At 36.9% G+C, this 25,889-nt stretch overlaps 1 protein-coding gene across 1 annotated transcript in view; it reads right to left on the reverse strand.

Moving 5' to 3' along the window:
- The window catches only part of ARHGAP31 (Rho GTPase activating protein 31), a 113,926-nt gene extending 88,398 nt beyond the window's left edge, over positions 1-25,528 (reverse strand). Inside the window, exon 1 of the mRNA XM_070943832.1 lies at positions 25,429-25,528. Coding sequence (XP_070799933.1) covers positions 25,429-25,528 — 100 coding nt within the window. The remainder of the gene's footprint in view (positions 1-25,428) is intronic.
- Between the last annotated feature and the right edge of the window lie 361 nt (positions 25,529-25,889).

The following is a 25,889-nucleotide window of genomic DNA, read 5'->3' on the forward strand; positions in this document are numbered from 1 at the left end:
GGGAGAGTGGAGACTAACCAAAGACTAAAAAGTAATTTTTGCCTGCATTTTTTAACAGAAGTGTTTTACCTAAAGAAAGCAGATAAATTGACATGATTCAGGACAGAGAGAGAGAGACAGAGGGAGGGAGAGGGTTGGAGAGAGAGAGAATATGAGAATGTTATTTACACATTTACATTTAAAGATAGATATATTGTAGGTGGTCAGCCTTGGATGTGGACAAGGAAAAAAAGGAAGATTTGCGAAGGGGAGCAGGCATAAGTATGGGAGAAAGAAGCAGCTGAAGATGAATGGGAGTGAATTCTGCGGAACTGCAAGGGCAGAATTCCAAAATTGTCAGCAGGCAGTTAAGAATCCATCAGTATTATATATGTTTCTCCTCCACCACCCGCCTTTCATTGCTGCAAAGAAGGATGAATATAACAAAGCTTTGCCAAAGGAACCTCTAAGCACATCAAAGCACAATGCGCAAGATCGCATTTTAGCAGAGAAAGTGCATCCAGTATTAATTGGAATTAGAAGGCACTGCACATAAACTTGTACATATGCAAGCTTATGTGATCACCTACATTAGAAAGGGCAAGTTTGCAAAGCATCACAAATTAAACCAGTCTGTGAAGCTGTCTCTTGATAAACAGCTGCTAATACAAGAAAAATTGAGAATTGATTTAAAACATGAGGTCACTGAGCAATCTTGGTCATCAGAGGCCCTTATATCACGAATGTCCTTCCTTTACTTTTTTAATATATATATATATATCCTGAGTGGCACATGAAAGTCAGTCAGTTTTTATTGAAGAACCAGGACTTCCATTCTTGTTTTAAAAAGCCAAAGTGGATAATTTAAATATCGCCATCACTGCTTAGGCAGCACAGAATTAATGAAGCCTGCAGTCCATTGGATTTGAAGCATTTATACAAACTCTTTCAAAGGGTTCATTTGTTCTGAATGAGTTTATAGCAAAAAGATAAGAAAGATAGTGGAATCATCTTAGATCAGTGGTGGGTTCCTCCTGGTTCGGTCCGGTTCGGCCGAGCCGGTAGCGGTGACGATATGACGTCACCGAACCGGTTCTCCCCCCCCCGCCCTCCCACCCCCCCATCCATCCACGTTATTCTTACCTTTTATTTGGTCTCACCCCCAATCTATTGCTGCCTCCTGAGTCCCAGCTGATGACTAGAGGGAAAAAAACTGTTTAAACTCTTGCTGCGGGGCTTCAAAGGGCCGTCCTACAGCTCATCAGTGTTAAAAGCAAACAAATGAGTCAGGTCGTAAGTGCGAGGACTGGTCGTAAGTGCAAGGACCTTCCAGAAATGACTCTGACCAGCTAGCCACGCCCACCTAGTCACATGACCTCCAAGCCACAGCCACAAAATAAGCCACGCCCACAGAACCGGTAGTAAAAAAATTTAGAACCCACCCGTCTTAGATACAGTATATTTAAATACATACACCACTTCATAGTGCTTTTCAGCACTGTCTAAGTGATTTACAGAGTAAGCATATTATCCCCAACAATCTAAGTCCTCATTTCACTGACCTTGGAAGGATGGAAGGCTGAGTCAACCTTGACCCAGTAAAAATCGAACTCCTGGCAGTGAGTTGAATTAGCCTGCAATATTGCATTCTAATCACTGCACCACCAGTGGTTACAAAACCATCAAGATAGTTTTAAGTTGACAATCCATGCATTCCATTTCAAATGGATCACTATGAAATCCCTGTATACGACTAAGCATTTAAAATGTACCTTACAACTGCAAGCCAAGCCAGTCTTTTCAAATTTAAAACTGCTCAGACAACATAGGAACTTACTCCTGATTTGAAGTGCCATCTATCCATCTTTGAGTTGACAATTAGAGCATAACAACATAACAGCGTAGCCGTCCCTATTACCAATCCTTATCCTGCTTTTATTCCTTGTTTTCTAAGTCACTAACTAATGGTGTTGTAAGCATGTTATTCATTATAGCCAAGGGGATTGTGGTTGAGTCCTTGATGTTTTTTGAACTTGGCTGCTTGTTTGCATATATTTCATTACCAACTAGGTAACCTCATCAGTGTGACTGATTGTGGGGTTACCTGCCACAGATATTCTCTTCTAATGGAAGATGATTGTTTTTCTCCTTTGAAGTTTTTCCTTTTCAACATATCACAGGCAAAAACATCAGACGTCCCATTCTAGACTATCCTTCAAACTTCCCATCAGGATCTCTCACATGCCCTACCATAGGTCCTGTAGAAGACAATAACTGAAGCAGACTAAGTGCTGGGTGTTTAAGTTTCTTAAGTCATTGATACTGGCAGATGCAGAGAAATAGACAAATAAGAAACAAATGTTTATTTTAACCCACCCACCATCTCTTTTTTTCTGCCCACTGCAAGGCTGAATAATAGGCTTCTACATCTTAAGGTGAATATACATTTCAAAATACTGTTGCAGTAGAATATTGGAAAAACACCCCTATTTTTCCCAAAATAAAAAAATGGAGATCTGATCATTTCAGAATACTGTTATAAACCTGAGTCATGCAAATATGACCTTACTTCTTCCCCAAATAAGCAACAATTCTCATTTTCTCTTTGTCGGAAGTTTAGAAAAAAATTGGTGGAAGGAAAAGGGAGAAAGGTGACAAGGAAAACAACTCAAGAAACTTAAGTGTTAATAGAGTGAGCATAAACTCTTGAGAGGCATGGCTGTACTATAGGCTAGCTTGCTAGTGACCAGAAGAGAGAGAACATGCCACGCCTCCAAACATTCTCCAGATCCAGCATTTTATACTCACCTTGTAATTGCAGTGCAATAGTGGAAGATGAAGAGAAAGAAAGCTACTTCTATGTCAGTGCATCTAAAGTTGATTTAAAAGCATTTCACGTATAGGTTTGTGCAAGGTGAGACCAAAATTGTGGAGCCTAGATTGAAAATTGGGGTTGCCTGGTCATGGACATGCTGAGTAGAAGGACAAGTAAGGACAAAGCCATATAGTATGTACATGTTAAACTTTTCAGTTAGGTGCCATATGTCATCAGGGAAATCTGTCATCTTCAGGGTTGTTGCAGATAGAAACAGATAATGAAGGCAGAATTATAACTGGATAGAAAATCTAATAATCTCCTTGACCTTCCTTCCTTCCTTCCTTCCTTCCTTCCTTCCTTCCTTCCTTCCTTCCTTCCTTCCTTCCTTCCTTCCTTCCTTCCTTCCTTCTTGTCTTTCTTAAAATAACAAATTTGGGACTAAATTGATAGAAATAGGCCTTAGAATTACATGATCTGCATTGTTGATCTAAATTGTGGATGGACAACTTGAAGCCTGCATGCAAGTCCGATTATCTGTCTCCTAGACTTACATGCTTAGATGGCTCCATTAAATGGCTCACTTATTTAAGGTTGCGCTGGAATTTAAGACCCTCTTTTTCACACAAAATATTTTCTGATACTACTTAACACACAAACTCACAATCTGCATTATCATCAAGTAAAAGACCAAAACGAATATGGTGTAGGTGTGGTTTATCTACCTGGAGCAGAAGAAAATAGGAATGTATTGTTTTAACCCTCTCCTCTTCTTGCTTCATATCAATGTTTGCACTCCAAAGCTTAAAGTTGGCTTTAGTATCAAATTTATAGATTATCGTGTGTATTTTGTTCCATAGCTAATAGTAGTTAGGGAACATGCCTTTCAATGCAGATCAAAATCAAGATACACTTACATAGAAAAAAAATGGGAAAGAAAAAAAATGGGAAAAGGGAAGAAAAAGAAATCAGTCAATTACAGGTTGTTACATCTATTTTCCTTTTTGATTAATTTTCAAACCAATTTATAGGCTAGAATTTTTTGCATTTAATATCATGTTGAATTCTAATTGTCCAGAAAAAAGCTTCTCCACTGCAATTCCCAAAAGACTGGTTTAGCATTCTAGAATATTTGATGCATTTAAAGACGAGTTTGTTAAAGAGAGCTTTTATTCAACTAAATCTGAAAACTAATAGGTCCTCTATTTTAATGAATACAAATGCAATTTATTTCCATCTCTTTTGCATTAATAGTGGAGACAGATTATTAATTTCTAGGGGAAAGACAAAATATAAACATAGGGCTTGAAAAAGGAACAGTAAAAATTATTATGAGAAATAGAGTGCACTTATTCTAGAGAAGTGAATATTTTGCACAAATTTGTGCAAAATAGTACAAATGAACACTATATAGTATGAATATTGTTTTTATTGTTCACATTAATTGGAAAGTCTATATCAATGTTAGTTAATAATTCTGGCTTATGACAAGGTTTACCATGCTGGATAGCATATAAGAATTTGATAAAGGTAAAGGTAAAGGTTCCTCTCACACAAATGTGCTAGTCGTTCCCGATCTAGGGGGCAGTGCTCATGTCCGTTTCAAAGCCAAAGAGCCAGCGCTGTCCGAAGACGTCTCTGTGGTCATGTGGCCGACATGATTAAACACCAAAGGCACATGAAATGCTGTTACCTTCCTACTAAAGGTGGTCCCTATTTTTCTACTTGCATTTTTATTACGTGCTTTCGAACTGCTAGGTTGGCAGAAGCTGGGACAAGTAACAGGAGCTCACCCCATTATGCAGCACTAGGGATTCGAACCGCTGAACTGCCGACCTTTCGATCAACAAGCTCAGTGTCTTAACCATTGAGCCACCACGTCCCATAAGAATTTGATAACTGTGGTTTAATAAATAAGCCACAAATTATTGATTTAGTATAATATGCTAAGCCATGGGCCATGTTTTATAAGCTATAATAGCTGAAATCAAACAAACGACGTTTAGAGTCAGGCTGGTATCCATGAAGGTACCATAGAAGCTCAGCTTTTTTTATGTGTGTCCCATATATAAAGCACATAAAAAAACAGAAACAGTAAGAGCTTCACATTTAAATTTAATAAATTGCAAAAAAAAAAAAGCACTTTCATTTACCACATCCTATGGATGCATCTATCTCCATGTAAATTGGAATTGTAACTTCCAGAATTATCAACACAGCTATATTTCAACAGCTATATTTTTTTAAAAAAAAACTGAAACCCAGAAAAAAAATCTCCAGAAATGCTGGTCACACTGATATAACACAGCTTCACCATTTTGCAACAATTCCCTGCACAACTTGCAGATCCCACCCACTGAAATATAGCTCATCTCTGCCTTAGTCTTTTAACCTAACCAAGAGAGTGAAGAAGGCAGTTGAGAAACTATTGGTGCAACCCAGTCTGGACTTCAGCTCTCAGAATTCCCTAGCCAGCCATACTGGCTGAGAAATTCTGGAAACTGAAGACCATCCATCTTAAAGTTGCCAAGTTTGAGAAACACTGGTATAGTTCAAGAGTAATATCCTGCCCTAGTTAATAAGAGCCGCAGGAAATAAGTTACTCCACCTTCTGCTTTAAGTGATTTTACTAAAATAAAAATAGGATGAGGATACCAGGAGTGATGGATGCCTAAATGGAACTATACTTCACAAATGTTTATACCACTCAGGGGTGCCCTCCCTGCATACAACTTTGATACCATAATAAATTGGTTAGTTATTAAGGGGCCACAAGGCACTTGGTTTCTGCTTCCTCACAAGGTTAATCTAAGGAATCTCTCTCTCTCCCCCCTCTCTCCCCCTCCCTCCCTCCCTCCTCCCTCCCCAGGTGAACTAGTCAATTAGTCAACTTTAAGAATGAAAATATATGCATCATACGATCAAAATACAGCTATATTTTTACTGCAGCTGTAATCTCTTGGTATAATACAATATATATAATTTTGCAGAAACTTCTGAGTAAAATTTTCACTCCTTGTGCCTTTGCTCATCTTCCAGGATGCCTCTGCTTTTGATGACTGAAAAAAAGACTTGCTCTAGGCCCCCCACCTTTCCTCAACATTAGCTGCTGCAAGAAGCTGTTGAAAAGGAATGAATGTCTTTTGGACTAGAGCAGGGATAAATAAGAGCCATCCTTGTAAAAACAGATCTGGAGAGTAGGCACCACAGCCAAAAGCTTTGATACTTCTTTAACAGTCTAGAAAGAAGCAAGGGAGCTGAAACCCTTCACCCAAGGATTGCTGAGGAAAATGCAAAACAGGATATACAACGCAACAGAATGCAGCTACTTTTGGAAGAGGAAATGGTGACACAATGCAGAGAACTGCGACAGCAGCACAAATGTTCAGTTGCAATGACTAAAACACAACTCCCAGGAAATAAAAAGCAGATTGCCGAAATAATGAAAACAGAAGCTCACAACAACAAAACAAAAAAGAACAGCGAAAGTACAACAGCAAACAGATGGCTTCTCCTCCCAATAATATCAGTGTTCTTACATACTTCTGATTGACAGGGGAACCAGATTGCTTTTTTGAAATAACTCATTGCTCCATCTCATGAGAAGTTACTAGTTCTAAGAAGGGGAGATGAGAGGGGGAAGAGAGATTGCTCTCCTTGCTAGAATCCACTCAGAAGGGAATTTTTTCTGCTTTTCTAATGGTATGACGATTTATGAAAAGCTCCCCATTAGTGACAAGGACAATTCTCGCCACTCCCACAAATGCTAATTTGTGCGGATTATAGGGTGGGGGGGTTTCTGGGAGCCAAAATCTCAGTTTAGAGTGAAGTCCCATGACCACTACCTTACTAGTGAATTTGTAAAAACCTGACAACATTCTGCAGGTCACACATTTAAGTGCAAATATAGACTGGTTGCAAACAAGGGAACTGTAGCAAGAAAGGTTGTAAAATGGGATAAATCTCACTTAATAACTGTCTTGCTTAGCAACAGAAAGTTTGGCCTCAATTGTGATTGTAAGTGAAGGACTACCTGCATTTGCACACTTAGTAAATTGTGGCACATCAAACTCAGGTTGTGGTTTAATGAACAGTCTCTTCCTTTTTTGATTGCTTGAAGACTCTCCATGATATTTATAAGTCTCCAGTGACTGCCTAAGAAAGAACAAACTATAAACTCCTTGGAAATATTTAAAATTGTATTTTGAATAAGTTATTTATGAATTTTAGATTTACAAATTCAAAATACATTTTCCCTGTCTTCACTAAATAGCCTGAACAGATTTTGTTTTGCTTCTTTGCTTTGCAATTTACAAGTTAAACAGATTTTTTTTCCCCAAGTAAAACTTGTTATTCTATTTTTTGTTTTGGTTAACTCATTTTCAGATTCATCCATGTATATATAAAACATTTGCTTAAGCTTTTGAGGAAGTTGTTTGTAAATACATTTTGTCCTTTCCAAATTAGGAATGGAAACTAGTGGAGAGAGGTCATATAAAATAAGGGCATAAGAAATATGCGATTTTCTGATGTTGTATTATAACTCTATATTCCTCATCATGCCTGAATAAGGCTATAGATCAGGGTTGGGGTTTTTTTTATGGTTCCCTGTTATACACCATCAATTTTAATAATATTTGTATTATATACCAAATCTGCCATTTTAAAAAGACTCATAATTGTCTCCAAGTAAATGAAGAACTGTCATCTAAGAAACAGGTCGACTTATCCAGAAGTCTAGACAATAAACAATAGGTGGAAATTACAAAATAGTAGATTTTGGTTAGATTATCAGGGAACTTTTCTTAATGTAAGAAATGTCCTATTATGGAACTGAGTGCTTTGGGATGCAGTCAGCTAGGGTTACATAATCAGAGGCTGAATGGCTATCCATCATAGATATTGTAATACTGAAGTTGTTCACTAGGCAGGATGACAATGCGATCCCCAAATAACTTTCATTTTTATCTGCTATGATTTAAAGAATAGATGCAGCATGGAAAAATGAGGAGAAGAGCTGGGATGAGATCAGGATCACATAGATCACATACTTGGGGGAAAGTTAAGAGGCATATAGGTGTAGAGACTTTAAGCATTATCTCTTAAAGATCATGAAACCTCCTCTCAAAAATCAGTACGTTTAAATAGCAAAAAAAATACTTGGACCCAAAGTTTTGGTCACAGCTACTCTGATTATATCACAATGTCATTGGCAACATTGCCCTGCAGTCTCAAACCAAACAATATGGTCCAGAGTGATTCTAAAAGTTTGCCTATATTTACATCTTTTTACTACTTCTTTCCTACTTCTTTTCTTATTCTTTTCTACTTTCCTTCTGTTTTCTTGAGGCGCGGTATCTCAGTGACTTAAAAGACACCCATAAAGGTCTGTACTTTGGCGGATCAAATCCTACCACCACATGACAGAGCTCCTGTCACTTGCCTTAACTCCTGCCAACCTAACAGTTTGAAAGCATGTAAATGCAAGTATATAAATAGGTACCACTTCAAGAAAAATACAACATTCCGTATTTCATTGTATACTTTGTGCCGCAATGTGTTATCATGCTGGACATATGACAGCGGAAACATCTTTGGACAGCACTGGCTCAAAGAAACAGAGATGAGCACCACCCCTTAAAGTCATCTATGACTAATGGAACAAACCCCATAGGGACTCCTTTACCTTTTACTTCTTTCTTACTTTACGTGTTCTGTTTCCTACTTCTTTTTTCCTGCCTCTTTTTCTTATATTCTTCTATAAAACAGTCTGTTGTGAAAAAGTGCCTTTAATTAGTAGCACTAGGAGCCATCTGTCTGATTGTATTCTGGTGCTGCTTTCCCATGGGACAAGCCATATTTCTATGGGAAAGAATGAAAGGCCGATATCAGAGTATCAGAATAACAGGCTGTGTTCACGCATCCCATTAAATCTTAAGGTAGTTTATTCGGTTTTCATTAAGCATATTGTATAAGCACAATCACTGTACTTTATAACCCATGATTTATAACTGAATGCACCATGTTTTCCCACCAATTAAGAATTAGTCATGAAACCATAGTTAAAGAAACCATGGTATAGCATCCTGTATATATCTAATCCCAGAGTTCTCAAGCTGGAAGCTGAGCTGGATAATCTTCCAGGTTTCTTTTTGGCTTCAGTTTTCATTCTTGAACAGGATTTTTTTAATATAAACCATTTGACACATTTAATTAGAACCTATGCATTTGTTAGACAAAAGCTGTGATTTGGGGGTGATATCAGCACATTGGGTTGTTGTTGTTGTTTTTAGAAAAGAAGGGTAGCAGTGATTCTTGTAGGGGGTAGAAGTTTTGAATTTCAAATTCTATATTTTGAAATGGGCAGAAATAATATATCAAAATATGTTCCAAATATCCAAAGCCTATTGAAAGTTGAAATATGGTATGACTGAAAAGTCTCTCTACTTTTATAGCTTCAGAATCCATTACAATAGAAATCAGATCTTATTAACTATCTGTGGTCAGGTAAGAAGGATACACAGGCCTGCACTAGAAACATTTAATTCCTTCATTCTTACCCCTCAGTCAGTGATCATGGAAAAGAACCCCTGCGCTCTAGTATAGCATCTTCCCAAGATCTGCATGGCCCTCAAACTCAGCTGTGTTTTAAAAGTCTTCAAAATCTTGGCTTTTTCCTCAGACCTTTGATTAGGGTGAGTGACAAACTGCTTATATGACTTTACATGGTAGTTTGATTATTTATTTATTTATTCTTTATGTAGCGCTACCCCTGAAAGGGCCACTGGAGTCCAGGTTTTCTTGGCCTTCTTGGTATGGCCGCCAATCCATACTGGTTCCTCCCTCAGACTTGCCCCACAGAAGCCTCTCCTATCCTCCCTATTGCCTTCACTCCCTCTCCTCAGGCCTCTATTCTCCATTTCTCCCTTAAGCCTCTTTTCCTATCCTCTCAATCTTCCTTTTTCCCCAGCCTTGGAAGGATAGGATCCTTCCTATCCTTATCTTCCAGCCTTTCTCTCCCCCACCCCCAGAAACAAACTCTCCTTTCTCCTCTCACACTCCCTCTGTCTCCTCCTCTTCTTTCCAAAACCTCTTCCTCTTATTCCCTTCTCACCTTTCCTCTACATTTATAATACGCATGATTAATGCAAGCTGCCCTGAAATGTTATGGTGGTGTTATAAATTTGATAAATAAATGGTATCAGATTTCAAACTTGATAAGACATTCTACGTCTCACTTGCAAATTAGCAAATAGGCTATTGCTATTCAAATATCAAAGTACATATCCTGTACATCCATGATCATATCCTATACCACATTCAGAGAGTCTTTATTGAGATATATCTAATTGTGAAAATAAACCATAGACAGACCAGGCTCAAATTCAACCATGCTCTGAGCTCCAAAATGCCTCTAGGTCCTTAAAATCCTTAGCTGCATGATTTTGGCCTATTAAAATTCCACACAGATGAATCTTCAGAGATATTTTGTGCCAACATCCACTGCAAGTACGCCTACAGCATATACTAATTTCAGTAGAAGCAGCTCTTTGACTTTTGCTATGTGCTGTAAATAAGAACTGGCTTGTCTATGTACTTTGCTCGCTACGCAGCATTTCACATTAACAGTCAGCGAGGAAGGGAGCATGAGATCAACCAACCCAGCAGCAAAACTGACTGAGCAGAGGCATGGAAAGTGTGCATCTTGCAGATCCAGCAGAATGCAAAATGTGTAGAAAATTTCTTCATTTTTACATTTAAAAAAACAACTTTACAAAAACTTGAATTAGTTTTTCCCAATCAGAATGCCACAGACATATAGACTATCTCACACAACACTCAGCAATGGACATGATTGATTGATTGATTGATTGATTGATTGATTGATTGATTGATTTCCCACATCAATATCTCTAGGTGCCTTAGAAAAAATACACGTACACTAAATAACATAATAAAATCATTTTAAAATCCTATTCTAAGATTAACATGACAGCTAACTGCTAAATACCTCCCAAACTCTGAAAAACCTGAGTCAAAAATAGGTTTTAAGACTTGCCCTCTTTTTAAGATTAGCCCCCCCAACACTCACAATTACTTTGGGATCTCAGAATTGCATTATACCATTGGCTGTGCAGTTAAAGTACTTTAGCTCTGAGGTCCTTATACTATACTACCACATTTGTGACAGAAGCACCTACCAAGGCACTTCCAGTTTGAAAGAATTTGCCAGTGACATCAACATTGCACAGGGGACACCTGAAGGGGATCCTTTCATGTCTCTGTTATTTTCCCACCAAAATGATACCTATTTATCTACTTGCATTTGCATGCTTTTGAACTGCTAAATTGAGAGGAACTGGAACAAACTGACAAGAGCTCATTCCATCACACAGCTCCTTCTCAGATTTCAAACCGCCGAGCTGTCAGTGGTCTTCTGACTCAGTGTTCTAACCACATGAGTCACTGCAATCCCACCACAATACTATATTGTAGCTATTCTTATGTCTTCAGCCTATATTATATACTCAATCCTACTATGTATGCAGAAGGAAATATATAACCACCCTAGAAGTTGAGATTATTCAGCTCTGGACATTCTTAGAGCTCCAGAGGAATTATCATATTCACACTTAAACTGGTGACAGATTGATATAGAAATAAGAACATAAGTAGAGGCCAAGATTGGCTGTGAGAAGTATTTTGCTTTTCCCCAGCTGTATTCTGGTGCTAGCCCAAGCAGTTGGCTCTAGAATGTAAAGTGGTTAAAGCATAAGAGGATGATTTGATACTCAATTTATTCTGGGGCTTTTTTTCCACAAATCAGTATGCCCACAGATACATTTTTGATGCCCTCCAGTCTCTCTACTCCATTCAATGTTTGACTTTTAAAAAAAATCCGTATTTCATTAAATAACATAAAGCATGCTGCAAAGCTAAATGCCTCCAGCATTATTTTATTAATGAATAAACTTATAAGCCTTGAAACATCGCATAAGCTTTCTGATTAAACAAAAAGCATTGGTGACCATCGTCCAATGTTTTGGAAATATGCCCTCCTACATAGAGAGGGGACAAAGGCAAATAGAGTATTAAGGAGCATCTGGATGAAGATGACCACAGATATTGATGCTTTGTAACTCATTGTGTCTCTTCTGGGAGTCATTTGAATGGGATATCCCAACCACTTCTTCTTAAATCTCTGGATTCTCTCAAAACTGAAAGCTTGAGGGCTTCTCAGACAATCAGTCAGCCAGGATATCCTTGATTTTTCTGAAATAGGGTTAGGATTTGTTTGTTTGTTTGTTTGTTTATTTATTTATTTATTTATTTATCAAACATGTATAAGATTACAGATATAAGTATAAACATGATTATGAATACAGGATAAGGATACGAATAAATGGGGACAGTAGGACAGGAATGGTAGGCACATTGGTGCACTTATGCATGCCCCTTACAGACCTCTTAGGATGGGGTGAGGTCAACAGTAGACAGTTTAAGGTTAAAGTTTTGAGGGTTTGGGGAAGAAACCACAGAGTCAGGTAGTGCATTCCAGGTATTGACCACTCTGTTGCTGAAATCATATTTTCTGCAATTGAGTTTGTAGCGGTTTACCTTAAATTTGTATCTATTGTGCGCTCGTGTATTATTGCGGTTGAAGCTGAAGTAGTCATTGACAGGTAGGTCATTGTAGCAGATAATTTTGTGTACTATACTTAGGTCAGACCGAAAGTGACATAGTTCTACATTGTCTAATCCCAAAATTTCAAGCCTGGTGGCATAAGGTATTCTGTTGTGAGCAGAGAAGTGAAGGACTCTTCTAACTAACTAGCTGCACCATTCTAGCAGGCTAATCACTAAATTTATTTATGAGGGTCTTTAAATTTTCTCAAGCCAAAACTGTATAACAATTAGGGGGAAATGTATCCTCCTTCATTCATACATATCCAGAGAAGAACACATGACCCTGTTGTAAAAGTATATGCCAATAGAAGTGGGGAGAAAAGAAGAAAAAAATTAATGCAGAAAACTGAATTCACATCTGGACAGCAGATTTGGGGTTTGGCTCAAAAAGAGCTTCTTTTCAGACCAGCAGAGTCCAAAGAAAGTATCACTGAAAGTATCACAGAACAAAGAAAAAAAATACAAATCATGCAGCAAACAACATGAAAGCCTAGTTTCTTTTCCCTATTCCTTCTCCTATGTACTTGATGTCTAATTTTGTGTTTTCCTAAAGGAAGTTCAAGAAAAAAACTGTTGGATAATTGGACAAGATCCTAGAGTGGCAGTACAATCCGCTATTGTTACTGCATCTCTAAAAAAGACAGCTTGACCACTTTCATTATGTGCTCACACAGGAAGTCATGAAACACAAGTAGCTGCCAAGTCAGACTCTGCTCTGTTTCACTCCGTGCTCTCTCCACCTACAGGAAGCAACTTCCAGCCCCACCTGGAGACCAAAGCTAGAACCTTCTGAGTTATTAATTTTTCTTTCCATAATAGCAAGTCAGCTGTAGCATTGTAGGATGAAAGTTTGGTGTCCATGGATAATCACTGGTTGCAGACAATGATAGGTTAAAATATATCACAACCATATTCCTAGTGTATTTGCTTTTTTTAAAATCCCGAATCTCTTAATTTTTTAAAAGAAATTATTAATGGGCTATTTTAAATGTTATATAAACAAATCTGTCTTGAAAAATCACAATATAAATTTCAGAACTTTCTGAAAATTTCATATAACAAAGCACAATGAAACTGATGATTGATGGAAACTAATAAAATAAAAGCTTGTCTCCATATTAGAAGAATGCATAATCTTGTTGCCTTGTATCTCACTTGTGATCCATCAAATATTCTGGATCTCTTTTGGCAACTCTGAGGTCTGGCCAATGCTCCATTTTCATTTGTAACTTTGCTCTTATTTTTAACAGACACACAGACCATTTCATTATACTAGTTTAGACTTAGCTCAGTATGAATTATCTGTGGAATCTCAGAACTACAGAATGAGAACATATTCCTAAGTAAATCTACATGTGATTACAACTTCAAGAAAACTATTGTGAGACTTCTGAACAGATATAAACAGGGAGGAGGTACATCAAACACCATCCTATCACTCGAACTTTTAAATTTAGTAAATATAGAAAATACAGACCAAAGGCAAAAATACACTTAAAAATTAAATGCAACAACCCATTAACAAAAATAGAAATAAAAAAGAAAAGATGATCACATGATTGTCATTTATGATCTCCTGCAGCTTCTCCACTGACAGAAGCCAGGAAGGTTGCAAATGGTAATCACATGGCTGCCAGGTGCTGCAACCTTTATATTTGTGACACAATCAGGTGAGTGTAGAGATGCTGTGATGCCCAGAACTACAAGGAACGGTCATAACTCTCCTTATTCAGCAATTGTAACTTCATTGAATGAGTGGTAGCTGAATGAGGATTACCTGAAGGCTACTATATTTAATGTCCTTGTTGGAAATTACGGGAAAATTCAGATAAATATATTTGAAGGGTATGAAATTAGGGAAAGTTGCCATAAAAGCAATTTCTTTTGATTAAGAAATTCTGAATAGACTGAAAAAAATATGAGTTTTCCAATGTGTATTTCATAATAAGAAATTCTACCCTGCATACACCAGGGATAAACAAAGTAGAACAAACATAAAACCATAGAGCAAAGAAGTAGTTTATATGTCTCAGGGTTGCAAAATATAGTATATGTGCAACCACTAGAGTTGCAATTAGTCTGACAAATTTCCTCTTGTGAGGTTTTCATCATGACTTACCCAATTTTAGATACCATACCAAAAAAAAAAAAAAAAATCCTCAAGTTTTGAGGAAGCCTCTCAGCACAGGAATTTAGCTGGCTTCAAACATTATGAGAAAAAGGAATGAATTAATACATCTCCTCTTGACACTTCTGCTAATAGCTACAAAGAATGAGAGGGCTTTTTTCCTTTGTGATTGAGATACACGGATAGCTGAAGTGTATTTGAGATGCACAGTATCTTTCTTGGCATATTGTAGTAGGAATGTGAAAAACAGATCTGTGATTAGTAACCTGTACCTTCAACATATTCACTTTCAGCTCACCGGGAGCAGAAAAGACTTTGATCTTATAACAAAACACCCATAACTACTCTTCAAATACAGACTCATAAGAAACAGCATTACCATGAAAACCACATCCTATGAGTCTTTCTCCAATACCGAGTTACAGCATTTTCACCCAAAGTCAACAGAAAAACGAATTCATAAATTTCATTATCCTTATTCCCAATTACTGTCTTGCCCCATAATTTCTACTCTCAATTGCAAAAGAAGTTAGAGTTTAGGAAACCTTACTTGAAGATTTGCATGCAGCAGAGAAAAAAAATGTCCAGACATTCCTTGAAATAGCAGGCACTGGACATAGTCCATTTTCTTGTTGTTAGTTATGTAGTTGTGTCTGACCCATTGCAACCCTATGGACAATGTTCCTCCAGGCTTTCCTGTCCTCTACCATCCCCCAGAGACCATTTAAGCTCACACCTACTGCTTCGGTGACTCCATCCAGCCACCTCATTCTCTGTCGTTCCCTTCTTCTTTTGCCCTCAATCTTTCCCAGCATTAGGCTCTTCTCCAGTGAGTCCTTCCTTCTCATCAAGTATTTAAGTTTTAACTTCAGGATCTGGCCTTCCAAAGAGCAATCAGGGTTGATCTCCTCTAGGACTGACCGGTTTGATTGCCTTGCAGTTCAAGGGACTCACAGGAGTCTTCTCCAGCACCATAGTTCAAAGGCCTCAATTCTTTGGCACTCAGCCTTTCTTAGGGTCCAACTTTTACAGCCATACATTGCAACTGGGAAAACCATAGCCTTGACTATACGCACTTTTGTTGGCAGGGTGATGTCTCTGCTTTTTAGAATGCTGTCTAGATTTGCCATAGCTCCATGAGGGGCACTTAAAGAGAAGGAGAGTGTTAAATTTATTTTATTTGTATTAATTTTTTTCATTTACATCAGTATGTATATAATCTGTTTGATGATGTCATTCTGCAAATGAAATAAATTGAAGTGAATAACAAAATTTCATATTCAGTGTATATTCAATGGAAGTATTTCTTGGTCCATTAAATTGAAATTTTATTGTACAGCTAACAGTGATTTTCACTCATGAGCTGGGGATAAAAGTAATATTATGAGGATATAGCAGAAATGGATGTTGCCAGGATGTGTTGATCCTGTGAATAGACACAAACAGGGCATAGCCATCAAGCAAAGAGAAACCGATGGAGAAAAATATATCCATTTCTAAGGTGTTTTAGATTTTCTAGAATTTGCCCCATTCTTCTCACTTCTTTCACAATACCTCTCTCATTCATTGCTTCTTCATTTGTTTGATTTGTATCACTAAAATCCAGATCTGTCACTGGAATAATTATAAAAAGGTACATAAAATAAAATACATGAATTCAAAGAGAATTTTCCCCCGTGAGAAGTTTCTTCCAGGAATGGGTTAACATTTATAGGACACACAAACACACAAAATCTAAATATAATGCAATGCAGAATATTCTTCAAGTTTCTTGGTGCAGCCCAGTGGAACTTTCCTGTCTATTCTCTTTTTTCTTATTTTCCACTCGTTGGTGTTGCAATTACTGCCATTAAGATTTTTTTAAAAAATAATTTGATAGCTCTCTGATAATAGAATTTACATAGTAGAGAATTCTACTTGTCATTATGAATTATATGATTACTGAGCCTGGCAAGAAATCAACTTTTTTTTTTTTTTTTGCAACGTCTTATGACATTCTAGTTTCTTCACTACAAGGAGTCTTTTGATTTCTGTTTTTTGTATAAACAGGCACTAGCAGAAAACCAGCAGTTTCCATGATATTAATATTCCAGGAAGCAAGAGAGCAAGCAAAAAATAAAAAAAGACATCTCAGCTGCATTGAGAGGTTTTATATAAATAATATCCAGCACTGTGGTCTCTTGAAGGCAAAAAGTGGTTTCTTCACAGATAAAATAGTCAGGATAGATGAAAAAAATACAAAAAGTGAATTGAATTATCACCCAGATCTGAGATGCAATCTGATGGAATCCAGATATTTCACATTACAATTTCCATGATCCTGACCATGACATAGTTTGAGAATATGTCCTCAGGAAACTTCAAAGTATTTGTGATGATCTCATCACAGCCATACCAGAAGCAGTTGTTGTTGTTGTTGTTGTTGTTGTTGTTGTTGTTGTTGTTGTTATTGTTATTATTATTATTATTATTATTATTATTATTATTATTATTATTCATATTTCTATGCCACCCACTCTCCGAGGACTCTGGGCAGCTTACACCAAAGACAGTATACTAAATAGCATATTGCCCCCAACAATCTGGGTCCTCATTTTACCCACCTCGGAAGGATGGAAGGCTGAGTCCACCTTGAGCCGGTGAGATTTGATCCGCTGATCTGCTGAAGTAGCAATCAGCTGAAGTAGCTGCAGTACTGCACTCTAACTACTGCGCCACCTCGGCTCATGTTAGCTGGTTATTGAATATTGAATTATACCATCTGCCTCATTGCAATTTTATAGCTCCATATTATCATGATTTTATTATGGTTTTACCTTAATTTAATAATTACCTCATATATTGTACTGTCCACATATATTTTATATACATATGCATATGCATTTACATATACATACATACATACATACATACATACATACATACATTCATACATCATACATATACACACACACACATGTATATATATATACCAGTGGTTAAATCCAAATTTTTTTACTACCAGTTCTGTGGGCGTAGCTTGGTGGGCATGGTGTTGCTTGGTGGGCATGGCTTGGTGGGCATGGCAGGGGAAGGATACTGCAAAATCTCCATTCCCACCCCACTCCTGGGGGAAGGATATTGCAAAATATCCATTCCCACCCCACTCTGGGGCCAGCCAGAGGTGGTATTTGCTGGTTCTCCGAACTACTCAAAATTTTCGCTACTGGTTCTCCAAACTGCTCAAAATTTCCACTACCGGAAATCTAACCTGTCAGAACCTGCTGGATTTTACCCCTGATATATACTTATATTTGTTTTTGTATGTATCCTGTTTTTCATTAGTGTTGTATATCAATGATTGACCTCTTAGATGCCATACACTAAATAAATAAAATAAACCACAGCTACTGACACTGTTGACTAAATGGAATAAAAGGTTTGAAATATCTGATGAACATCAAGCTATCTATCTCTGATTTAACTTCATCTAAAGGAGAAACATACTATAGTCATAAAAGGCCCAAATGGCAGTAATAGAGCAGATAAGTTTCATCATGAGTCAGGGATGCTAGGAGTTTTCAATAACCTAATCAATCAATTCAGGGGTGGGTTCTAAATTTTTTTACTACTGGTTCTGTGGGCGTGGCTTATTTTGTGGGCGTGGCTTGATGGTCATGTGACAATTCTTTAGGATTTAGCAGAGGTACTGGTCTAACAGGCTTTTAACTGCTTGCAGAGCTGTACCAGTCTACCCATTTATTTTTGCAGGCACTGGTCTACCCATTTATTTTTGCAGGCACTGGTCTACTCATTTATTTTTGTAGGCACTGGTCTACCCATTTATTTTTGCAGGCACTAGTCTACTCATTTATTTTTGCAGGCATTGGTCTATCCATTTATTTTTGCAGGCACTGGTCTACTCATTTATTTTTGCAGGCACTGGTCTACCCATTTATTTTTGCAGGAACCAGTCTACTCATTTGTTTTCTTTTAACACTGATCAGCTGTAGGGCAGCCCTTTGAAGCCCCGCTGCAAGAGTTTAAACTGTTTTTTTCCCTCTAGCCGATCAGCTGGGACTCAGGAGGCAGCAATAGACTGGGGTAGGGCCATATAAAATGTAAGAATAGTGCAGGGGGGTGGGGGGCGGGGAGGCGGGGGGCAGAACTGGTTCAGTGACATCATATCGTCACCGCTACCGGTTCGGCAGAACTGGGCGGAACCGGGAGGAACCCACCACTGAATCAATTAAATCATGATTCATCTAAGTATATTTTATTGAGCTATTCCAAGTGTCTCAACAAGCCTGACGTTGTGTCTCTTTCATCTGCCAACTACTGGGCCATAAGAAATGCTTCTGCATTTTGTTTTGCTTCAAACTTTAGGCCACATCAGTTTCAACTTTGTTTTTCAAAGACACCCCATGAAAAAGAAATATTCTTGTTCTTCTGTGGCAATCATAACAAAAGGTTAGGCTAGAGAAAAGCAGAAAATAAGCATTTTTAGAAGCACAATAAACACCCTCCTTTCCATCTTGCATAAGCCAAAGGTAACTGTTAAGAACTGACCCAGAGGAAAAAAAGCTTCGCTGAATTGCCAAACCACTTCCTGTGACTACATCTAGACTTTCCCTTTAAAGCGGGCTATGCTTTCAGCTGGGGAACAGGCTATTGGTGGCCTTATTAAAACTGTAACAACTAGGATTTTTGATGATCACAAATAGAATTTTATTTCAACTGTTCAGATAGAATAAAACTGATTCTATCTGAATTAATATAAAAATCCAATTAAAAATCATATTGGTTCATGAGGAAAAAATATAGGTGAAAATGTTGTTAGGATTAGTCAACATTGATAGAATTTTATTGCTTCTTCCCCAATCTCCTGGTTTCTATAATTTCTTGCCTGATATAATTCCTGACTCGTGTGTAATTTTAATTGTTTTAATGAAGGTTAAATCATCTATAAATGGTTTTGCAACTTGTGATCCAGAGTGATATAAATATCTACTTTCTTGATTAATCCAAATTACTGTGGCTGGGGAACAGAAAGTACATCACTTTCCACATAGTCCCATATCTGAATGTTTAATCAAGGAAAAGGTCTTATCCCGTATATTACAGCTGAATTCTCACTAAAGAGGCTAGATCTTAAAGGAATCCTAAATCTTTTTTACCAATTATTATGGTATTCAGTCTCTGCTTCACAGATCAAGTCATTCACACAGAGGTAGAAAATAGCTTATTTCAATATTATTCAATATTATTATTCTAATTATTAGAAAATATTTAAATAAGAGTCCTTCTCTTCCAATGGATGATTTTCCATCTTAACAAAAATAAATTCAGCTCAAAGATTCCAATCAAGAGTTTTAGATAGCTCCAAGATTCATAACTGCGACATTTAAATGTATGTTGGCCATCACAGCTACCTAGGGATAAATTTGGTGTTAATATTATTCCAGTTCTTTGAGCTGTCACAGAACAAAAGGATCAAAACTCCCGAATCGCTTCTGCTATTATTTTTAAGATTGAACCTATACTATTTGACCTCTCATCCTTCTAATTGTTCCCGTAACAATATATATTTTTATTAGAGGATCCCATGGCATGCCATTCAATAAACAACAAACAACATTTCACACATTTTAATCCCCTCACTTGACCTGTGCTGCTAGACGGAATCATCCAGCAAAGAAACAAATCACTGGTGGGAAAGTGCCCACTCAGGGAAGAAATACAAGGCCTCCTTATATCTGTCTTCACAATACATAAAGGATTGGATTCCGTGAATGTGTGTGCTTGATCCTTAAGTGTAACAAAACAAGAGCAAAGCAGCACAGCTTGTGATATACCAAGTCAAATACACCTTAATAATGAGCCATTTAATGTCCCATTAGAAGTTTAGTAAACTCTATGGTGACTATTTCGAATTGCAAAAAAGAGAAGAATGAAATGTTATGCGGAATAAAATTCATGATTTTCTTGTTATTAAGGCAATGGTCTGTGAACCACTACCACTCCATGGCCCCTTGAGAACTGGACTGCCAGTCCAGAGATGGACTGAAAGATGGGGAATAAGAGATGGGGGAGCATGCAAAGCACCATTTGTGGATGTACAGGAAAAAAAACCCTGAAAACTCATTTATTTCATCTAGCCGGGCTGGCTTGATCCCATCCTTTCGGTTTTAATTTGAAATTGGTTTTAATTGGGTTGTTTTAAATTGTGGGCTGAAATTATTTAATATCTTTTAAACTGTTTTTAAATTTTATATGCTATGTTTTATCTCGGCTGTTCACCGCCCTGAGTCCTGTTGGAGAAGGGCGGTATAAAAATCAAATAAATCAAATAAAAAAATAAATAATAAATAAATAAGGTTGCGCACACAAAACCATCCCCCCCCCCCGGCCACTCGCTGCCACCACTGCCAGTCCGTGAAGCCAGAAAGGTTGGGAACCACTGATTAAGGCCATATGGTTCCAAGCATGGCAACCATTACAAATAAAATTGCAATCAAATAATAAAAACAGAAAACTAAGTAGAAAATATATTCACTAAAACATAAGGAAATACTGTAGATGTACGTCTGAATCACTACTGAATACTGTAGTGTATGTATGAATCAGCCAAGCTCCATCTTGAATGCAACAAGATTCAATTCAATTTAAAGTCTTCCGCAAATCCAACTCAGCTATTTTTTAACTAAATTATAGCCCAGATATTCCATTCCCGTATTAACAGGTGGAATCTTTTAAGGTTTGGTCCAACTGATAAAGAATTCAGTAAGATTTTATGTCATAGACTGTAATGGTGACATATCAAAATACCTGCAATTGCAGCATTTGGGGCAGAATGCTGTGCAGAAATAGTAAGTATGCAACAACAACAACAACAACAACAACAACAACAACAACAACAACAACAACAAAAAGCAAAAATCCAGCACAGCAGCTTCTGAACTTTTCAGGAAGTTTTTCAACTTCCAAGAAGTTCTGCTTAATTAATACGGAAAGTATTTTTCTTCAATTTATAATAAAAACGTTCAAAAACTGTTTACAAAGGAAGTTCTTATTTAAGAACATAAAAACAAGTGAATCCACCATTCTCTGCTTGCTTTTCTGAGCTGGCAGATTCATTGGCATGGCAAAATGAACTCTTAAGAAAGTGATTGCAAATACAATCAAGATATGTGAAAGATGCAAAGGCACATGGATTCTATAAAGAGCCAACAGCACTTGATCAGATATTTTTAGAGATGGATGAAAAATTAATAAAGAAAATATATAGTTATTTGTTAAGTATTAAAATGGAAGATGAACAGGTGAAAGAAACGATGATAGTGTGGGCAAAAAACTTTGGATATACCATAGAATTAGATAAATAGCAAAAACTCTGGGATAGAAATTACAAATTGACAATGGCAACTACCTACAAGGAAAATCTGTATAAAATGTTTTATAGGTGGCATTTGCCATCAGCAAGACTAGCAAAGATGTTTAAAAATACGTCCGCAAAATGTTAGAAATGAAATCAGATACTGGGTTCTTACTTTCACGTGTGGTGGACATGCCCAAAAGCAAAAAAAAAAAAAAAAAAAAGTGAATGAAAATGCATACAGGGTTAGAGAAAATGATAAAACAATACATAGACTTAAAACCAGAAGTATTTTTGTTAGGTACAATACCAAAAAAATTATAATAAATAGACTACATATTTAATAATACATGTGTTGACAGCAGTGAGAATTCTATTTGCACAACATTGGAAAAATGAAGATACACCTACAAATGAAAGTTTAATTAGAAAAATATTAGACTGTGCAGAGATGGATAGATTGACAATAATAAAAGATAAGGAAGAAACAGAATATTTTTTAACATGGGATATGTTTTATCAATGGTTGGATAATAAAGGTAGAAATTAGAAGATGAAAGATTACTGATATATACAAGTAAATGATGTAAGAATTTTAATATAAGTAGTTATTAGTATTCTAACTATGGTTGTTATAATTAATATTACTCTCACTACTACTTCATTAATACTTTGCATAAACAAAATGATCCAGACAATACACTGTTTATTAAGCACTTATGCATTTTAAAGAAGAAAAAATATATAAAATTTTAAAAAAGAAAGTGACACATTATGTGCCACTTGTACAACAATAGAAGAAAGATCTGTGGATGTATAACCACTATTGTATACATAACATACTGTATATACAGTATAAATATATAACATACTATATATATTGTGGTGCATAATCTTGTGATGCATAGTTAATAGCAGGCCTACAATTTAATACCATTCATGCAAAGAAGGCTCATTCAGTACATGATCAAAGCTTTTTCTTGTTTTGGTTTTTTTTTTAATTTTGTTGTTTGTTTGTTTTCATTTGGGGTGTAGTGGAGAGAGTAAAAGAAAAAGAAAATAAGCAGGGAACTTGAATACAACAGTTAGATTAAATACAGAGATTGACTGAACCATTCTTAAAATCAGCTGAACAAATGGAAAGTTAATTATAAGAATATATGGCTTTGGATCAGGGAAAAGATAAAGGATCATACAAAGAACAAATGATGGCTCAGCAGCTAAAGATGCTGAGCTTGACAACTGGAAAGCTGACAGTCTAGGTTCGAGACCCAAGTGCTGTGCAATAGGGTGAGCTCCCATTCCTGCCCACTTGGCAGTTTGAAGGTATGCAGATGTGAGTAGATTAATAGGTACCACTTCAATGGGAAGGTAACAGTGTTCCATGTCCCTTTGGCATTTAGCCAATGGAAAATGTCTTCAGACAATGATGGTTCCCTCAGCCAAGAAACAGAGATGAGCACCGCGCCCTAAAGTCAGACACGATTGGACAGGGGAAATCTTTCCCTTTTTGGATTAAAAAAAAGGCAACTGGATAAATTTGGATCTCTCTTCTTTTCTAGAGAATCTGCCTAAACAAATTACTGTATAGCAGAACCATTGTTCTGCAGCAATGGTTCATCTAAAAGGCAATTTTTTTTAGAGATAATGAAACTCATTGGTCAGATATTTATACCAATTTAAGAGTACCACTACTTAAGACCAAACCCCAGTTTTATTCTATATGTTAGAAAAGTTGCAACATTTGAGTTAGTTATCATGTCTCAAATTGTCCTCAGTTGTTTTTGAAGTGATTCAAAGCCAATTTATTCAATGAAATATCTCAAAATCAATTTGAATATTTCATTCCAATAATTGACAGGGTTTGATTATCCATATAATCTGATACTCCTAACAGGAAATTGTTTTGTATTCGACATTAGGACAATGGCCTTTCAATATCCCCATGGGAGGTTTTTTTTCCTAGGCCTACCTAATTTCCCAGGAGAAAGTGCATACAATATTCTACCATTAAGCAACTTTCCTTACAAAAGCAAGGGAACAAGGATTCAAACCAAACCAACAATTGACTGAAAAGCTGTTCAACAAAATATTTGTTACATTTCATGTAATAAAAAGTTCTAAAATCAGAGTGCCATACTTGAAAATCCTTGTGTCAGCTAGTTCAAGTTTCCAGTTGTGGGATATGGATTAAGCATTTCAATAAAAACACCATGGATAGTTAGGTTTAAGTATCCTTTAACAGAGTTGACTGACTGTGCCTATTTTGATTTGGTGGGTCAAAAGTTGCAGTGCCCTAACTTGAAATAAATGAGATCTCTTTTTGCAGTTTCTTTTTTTTACTATTCTTTCCAGTTCTTAATGAACATCAAATGATAAAAACTGTACTGCAGGAGTGACAAGGTTACTGTGTAATTTACATAGCCATACTTGTCCACAGATGCCATGCCCTTCTGCAAAATACATTCACCTTTGTGAGAAGACCAACTTGAGATGACACTCCTTGTGCAATTACTAGAGGTAAGTAAATGTATCTGAGACAGCACCCAAGAGCAAAGCAATGCAGTTTGTCAACTCATGGCTGTCAGGTTTCGAAGTCGTGCCGCGTGAAATGCTGGCAATGGCACTGTGCAGCAATCTCATATCCTTTATTTCAAATACACTAAATGCACTTCCTTTATGAGGCATTTATTTTACAGATACAATAATAACTATCACTCATTATTATTGAATATCAAGAAAATTATATTGCTAATAGATCATTTTGTATTAAAGAACCAACATTTCAGGATCATGAAAATGGCATAAAGGTGCAGAGAAATTCTAGTGGTCATCATATATGTAGTTTCTAAAAATATTAGCAGCACTGCATCACATCATCTAGCCCATTTGGGAGGTGGAATCTGCTTTTCTCTTCCTTTGACTACTTTAAAAACAGATTAGGACTTCAGCTTCCTACAGTCTGACACATCATATGTTTATCCGAGAATATTAATCATAAGCAAAAGACATGGTGTCTAATAAAATGCACAGGAAATACTAGCTGCTTCTCCCACATTTGTCCAACCATTTTTCCACACCCCTCTCAATAATATGTATATATAGATAGATAGATACGTACATATACATACATACATACATACATACATACATACATACATACATACATACGTAACTTGAAAAGGAAGCCATTTCCAAATTGGTGTGTATATAATACATCTTCTCCATATACTTCAAGTCTTAGGGATAATTTTTCTCCTTTCTCTCTGGCATATAGCGATAAATTTACAAGAACTAAGCACCCTGCTGGTCGATCACTGATAGAACCAGGCAACAGGTTAAAAAATCTTATGCACATGAAATAAACAAATTCCATATTTTGACCACTAAGTTTCCCAACCCTAAAGAACCACAGCAGACCCATCATTAGAAAAATTAAAAAAGAAAGAAACCATGTTTGATTACCATCTTGTCCAGAGCTCTCCAGATATTCACTCAGCTCGCAGCCAAAGACGTTCGTGGCTCCTTTCCTCTTGAGTTTCAGCTTTCCTGCCTTGTTCTTCATGAGTTAGTTCCAAAAAAGAGGATTACCCCCTCCTTCCTTCCCCCCACCCCCCTTTTTACACCAAATAAGTTAAAAGCTCTCTCCTCTTATTCTTAGATTTGTGTTGTTTGTGTCCCGTTTCTGGTCAGCAACATTGAAAGCCCAGAAGAACTTTCAGCCGGATGCCTCAACATTAATCTCCACTAGATGTTAAGCTGTTACAACTAAGGCTGTTGTAGAAGGGAACAATCAGTACATATGGAGATCTCCAGCAGGAAGCAGCATATAGTTTGTAGCCCAAGTTCAGGATGGTTCTCTATGAGGGAGTTAAGAAACCAGTGTCTCCAGCACAACTGGCAACAGAGTTCAGATTTTGGCTGAG

This window comes from Pituophis catenifer, unplaced genomic scaffold, assembly GCF_029215685.1.
Source record: "Pituophis catenifer annectens isolate HBS135680 unplaced genomic scaffold, rPitCat1.0.hap2 SCAF_4, whole genome shotgun sequence".
Lineage (NCBI taxonomy): Eukaryota > Metazoa > Chordata > Lepidosauria > Squamata > Colubridae > Pituophis > Pituophis catenifer.